Raw genomic sequence first — 5,000 nt, forward strand, 5'->3', positions numbered from 1 at the left:
GATGTGAGGAAGAAGCTGGTCCTCTTGTACACATGTAGTTATATGTGGGAGGAAGTTATTACTCTGTTTATTAACTGTTTAACTGACCCAGCTCTATGTATTCTGGGTCTGTTACCATGGAGACAGGATGTACAATAGTTTTGGAAGTCGTCTCTGTGGTTTTAAGGAACGGATAGAATAGCGATGACGAGAGCGGCAACATTTCAACGGGTCACTGATTAATGTAACGGGGGGGGGGGGGGGTGATGATGTAATGTTTGTTTTTGCAGGATGTAACTCACCTCCCTGAGTAGCCCCCCGGGCCTCCAGCGTAGCCCCCACTGGGCCGGCCGTACATGCCCTGGTTCATGTAGCTTTTGTTGGGCTCGCCGTAGCCCTGCTGGCCCATGTAGCCCCCGGGCCCGCCGGCCATGCCCGGACCCCCGGGGCCCTGCATCATGGGGCCCCCTCCCTGGTTGGCCCCAGGGCCCATCACCCCCCCACCCAGACCCTGAAACACAAAGACGCATGACATCATTACCTCATTACATACGCACGGTTATTAAACAGGTTAATTTAAGGTGGTGATGTCATACCTGGCTGGCCGAGGGATTGGTCACTCCCCAGACGGTGGTTACCACGGAGAGAGATCCTGTGGGCTGATTGGTCTGCTGCTGCCAGCTGGAAGGATCATAGGGGTACGAACCGTCACTGCAGGAGAGGAGACGTTAGTGAGGGCGTGTGTGCATGTATGTGTGTCTGTATATATGTGTGTGTGTGTGTGTGTACCTGAGTGTGTGTTTGTGCGTATGTATCTGTATGCGTATGTGTGTACCTGTGTTTGTATATATGGGTGGGTGTGTGTGTGTGTGTGTGTGTGTGTGTGTGTGTGTGTACCTGTGTGGGTTGTTCAGTCCAGCCTTCATCTGGTTCATAGGGTTCATGGTGGGACGGGCTAGTGGGCCGGGGTCCAATCAGACTCCTGCAAACAGACAGTAAATCAGTTATCTCCAATGAAACTGTCCTGTTACTGTCCTGTAACTGTGCTCTAACTGTCCTGTAACTGTCATGAAACTGTCATGAAACTGTCCTGTTACTGTCCTGTTATTGTCCTGTAACTGTCATGAAACTGTCCTGTAACTGTCATGAAACTGTCCTGTGACTGTCCTGTAACTGTCATGAAACTGTCCTGTTACTGTCATGAAACTGTCATGAAACTGTCCTGTTACTGTCATGAAACTGTCCTGTTACTGTCATGAAACTGTCCTCTAACTGTCATGAAACTGTCCTGTTACTATCCTGTTACTGTCCTGTAACTGTCCTGTTACTGTCCTGTTACTGTCCTGTAACTGTCCTCTAACTGTCCTGTAACTGTCATGAAACTGTCCTGTTACTGTCCTGTTACTGTCCTGTTACTGTCCTGTAACTGTCCTCTAACTGTCCTGTAACTGTCATGAAACTGTCATGAAACTGTCCTGTTACTGTCCTGTTATTGTCCTGTAACTGTCCTCTAACTGTCCTGTAAGTGTCATGAAACTGTCGTCTAACTGTCCTGTAACTGTCCTGTAACTGTCCTGTAACTGTCATGAAACTGTCCTCTAACTGTCCTGTAACTGTCATGAAACTGTCCTGTTACTGTCCTCTAACTGTCCTGTAAGTGTCATGAAACTGTCCTGTAAGTGTCATGAAACTGTCCTCTAACTGTCCTGTAACTGTCATGAAACTGTCATGAAACTGTCCTCTAACTGTCCTGTAAGTGTCATGAAACTGTCCTGTAAGTGTCATGAAACTGTCCTCTAACTGTCCTGTAACTGTCCTGTAACTGTCCTGTAAGTGTCATGAAACTGTCCTGTAAGTGTCATGAAACTGTCCTCTAACTGTCCTGTAACTGTCCTGTTACTGTCCTGTTACTGTCATGAAACTGTCCTCTAACTGTCCTGTAACTGTCCTGTGACTGTCATGAAACTGTCCTATTACTGTCCTGAAACTGTCCTGAAACTGTCCTGTAACTGTCCTGTGACTGTCATGAAACTGTCCTACAGTAAAGTACAAGTACCTCAAACTACTACAGTAAAGTACACAGTTACTCTCCAGCTCTGAGGTCATAAGACTAACATCTATTCATGTCCAGTCAAACTTCACTCATCCAGTAACAACAACAATAATAATAATAATAATAACATTAACACTTTAATAACAAACTAAACTTCATGCTGGGAGCTGTGTTCACTGTGTGATACGCGTGCACGGCTCACACGCACGCGCCCCTGATAATAATAATAAAGCAGATAAACATTAATAACAGATAAAGGTGTAACTGGTGTGTGTCCTGCTGCTCTGCTCGGTGTAACTGGGAGCTTCTGACACAAAATGAGCGTCAGGAGACATTTTGATTCCAAGCTAATGCTAACGGCTAGATAGCTTTAGCGTGCTAACGGCTAGGTACATACCGTTAAATAACCGGGCAGTGTTGTTCACGTGGACACAATGTCAGACACCCGACGCTGTTTTTAATGTTGGATTTATTCCGTTAAACGCCCCCCCTCCTTATTTTCACAGCCGTTACCGAGCTAGCCTAGGTAACCTAGCTAGCCTAGCTAACCCAGCACAATGGGATGAAGCTAACAATGCTAACATCTAGCCTCCAACAAAAACAGCTGATGTTACCGGACATGTGGACCGGAGCCGGGCTTTACTGGGCTTTACCGGACACCCCGTCACCGTGAACACGCACCCAATATGTCCCCACATACACACTCACTCAGACACACACACGCACACCAGGACTCACCTCCTCTGCTCCCCCGGTGTCTGAGCCCTGCTCCGGGGCTCCGCAGTCTGAGCTCCACCGGGGCCTCCGGGGCATCAAGCACCGAGCAAAGCACCGAGTACCGAGCCAAACTCCTCCGCCGGCAGCTCACACACACACGGTCCAGAATATATCCCAGAATATCCACAAATATCACAAATATCCGGTATAATCCTGATATCAGCCCGCAGCTCTGCCTCCCTGCTGCCGGCCACTGCGTCTGATTATCCGGCTTCAGCAGGAGACACCATCCCCCGCAGCTCCCGCACAGTTTCCGCAGCTTCCCGCACAGTTTCTACAGCTCCCGAACGCAGCTCCCGCACAGCTCCGGGATTATTAACACCGGAGGAAGAGAAACGTTAAACCTGAATAACTGCTCAAACACACCAGTAGGAGGCTCACACTCTGCATTACTGCCGCTGGAGGAAACCTGCAGGCTGGAGAGAGAGAGACAGGCAGACAGACAGGCAGGGGGAGAGAGAGAGACAGACAGGCAGACAGACAGGCAGGGGGAGAGAGAGAGACAGACAGGCTGGGAGAAAGAAAGACAGACATGCAGGGGGAGAGAGAGAGAGAGAGAGAGAGACAGGCAGGCAGGGACAGAGAGAGAGACAGACAGGCAGGGGGAGAGAGAGAGAGAGAGAGAGAGACAGGCAGACAGACAGGCAGAGAGACTAGATTTGAAACTATAAGTCAGTAACAGTCTGGATTCCTGCACTATTATAATAAATATATAAACAGCACAAACAGTAAGGTAATGTGTGTTTGTAGAGTATTTATTTGTTGTAACAAAGCTTCTTGGTAATAAATGTTTATTTCCCTTTTAAATGGAGCCACATTAGTAAGGGTTAGTAAGGGTTAGTAAGGGTTAGTAAGGGTCAGTAAGGGTCAGTAAGGGTTAGGGTTATCTGGTTGATCCTAACCATCAACCAACCAATGCAGAGAGATATGGAGATGAGATTGTGCAACCAGTGGCAATCCCATATCTCCACAGTCTGAGACCCAACTCTGTCCTCAAAGATGCCAACGCTCCCACAGAGCAGCTTTATCAGAGACTACCTCCACAGTTTGGGAGTGGAGAGGATGGAGCGGCCTGCCAGCAGTCCTGACCTCAACCCCATTCAACACCGGTGGGATCGGCTTGGGCCAGCTGTTGGTGCCAGAGTGACCAACACAACCACGTTGGCTGACTGCAGCAGGGAGAGGAGCTGCCAGGCTGTATCTGCAGCCTGTGTTGCCATAGTAACTGATGCTCATGCACACACCTGTGATAGTAATTGGATGTGACGTCTAACAGACTCTGTAAAGGTGAGAGAAGAAAAGAAACGAGTGATTTCAGTGAACAGAGGGATGAGAGCACTGAGATTTAATGTATGGATTGATCTCTTTGCTAAATGCAATAAAGCTGCAGGTTTAGCCTATGGCATTATAATAATAATAATATTTATCGTTTCTTATTTTCAATGATACCAAATAAACACAGTCAGTATCTGGTGTGACCCTAACCCATCTCCTTCACATATAGTTGATCAGGTTGTTGAATGTTGGTCCTCTCCTCTTCAATGGCTGTGCGTAGTTGCTGGATATTGTTAACTGATTTAGACAGATGTGTGAACAATATTTGAGAGAAATAGGTCTTTTGTGTCCATAGACAATGTTTTAGATATTTGAGTTCAGCTCATGAAAAATGGAGCAAAAACAAAAGTGTTGCATTTATATTTTTGTTCAGATGTAGTGATATTGGATGTAAACACTCAGCTGAGATTTAAACAGCGTAAAGACTCCAGAAGATAATTTATAATTATAATATGAACATTTATTTTCTTTATATTTGTCATATTTTATCAGAATATATGCAGGCTTTTACGTTGTGTACATATTTTAAAAAAAAGAATAATTCTCAATTAAAAGAATAATTTAAAATATGGTGTAGTTCCATCAAGTGGCCACCAGGTGGCAGCAGCGTCTGACTCACAGCGCAGAAACCACCGAAGAAGAGCGGAGAGGTAAACAGGAAGAGAAGCTCACTAATGGCCGCCAGTGCTCATCACTAGTTTGGTCTTATTCCGTTAAACTAACGTCAGCTGAGACCAGAGGACGGTTACCGGCGCCGGTAAATCTGCACGTGTTCAGGTGTTCAGCTATGACGTCAGCAGGAGACATGAGCCCCGCGCAGTTAATGCAGCAGGTAAGTTTATATTATTATATATTA

At 46.6% G+C, this 5,000-nt stretch overlaps 2 protein-coding genes across 4 annotated transcripts in view; both read right to left on the minus strand.

Annotated features, from left to right (window-relative positions):
* Positions 1-3,182, minus strand: part of LOC133978593 (zinc finger MIZ domain-containing protein 2-like) — a 14,338-nt gene extending 11,156 nt beyond the window's left edge. For 2 of the 3 annotated variants that reach the window (XM_062416864.1, XM_062416863.1), the window contains exons 1-4: positions 2,771-3,182; positions 877-961; positions 576-690; positions 282-490 (exon numbers count right to left, since the gene is read on the minus strand). In XM_062416864.1, coding sequence (XP_062272848.1) covers positions 282-490; positions 576-690; positions 877-923 — 371 coding nt within the window. In that variant the 5' untranslated portion in view covers positions 924-961; positions 2,771-3,182. Of the gene's footprint in view, positions 1-281; positions 491-575; positions 691-876; positions 962-2,770 lie in introns of those variants that run through there. The other variant, XM_062416865.1, reaches the window with a different exon arrangement.
* Positions 1-5,000, minus strand: part of LOC133979436 (uncharacterized) — a 1,726,912-nt gene that overhangs the window by 1,694,125 nt on the left and 27,787 nt on the right. The window lies entirely within an intron of this gene.

This window comes from Scomber scombrus, chromosome 4 (assembly GCF_963691925.1).
Source record: "Scomber scombrus chromosome 4, fScoSco1.1, whole genome shotgun sequence".
NCBI classification, from domain to species: Eukaryota; Metazoa; Chordata; class Actinopteri; order Scombriformes; family Scombridae; genus Scomber; species Scomber scombrus.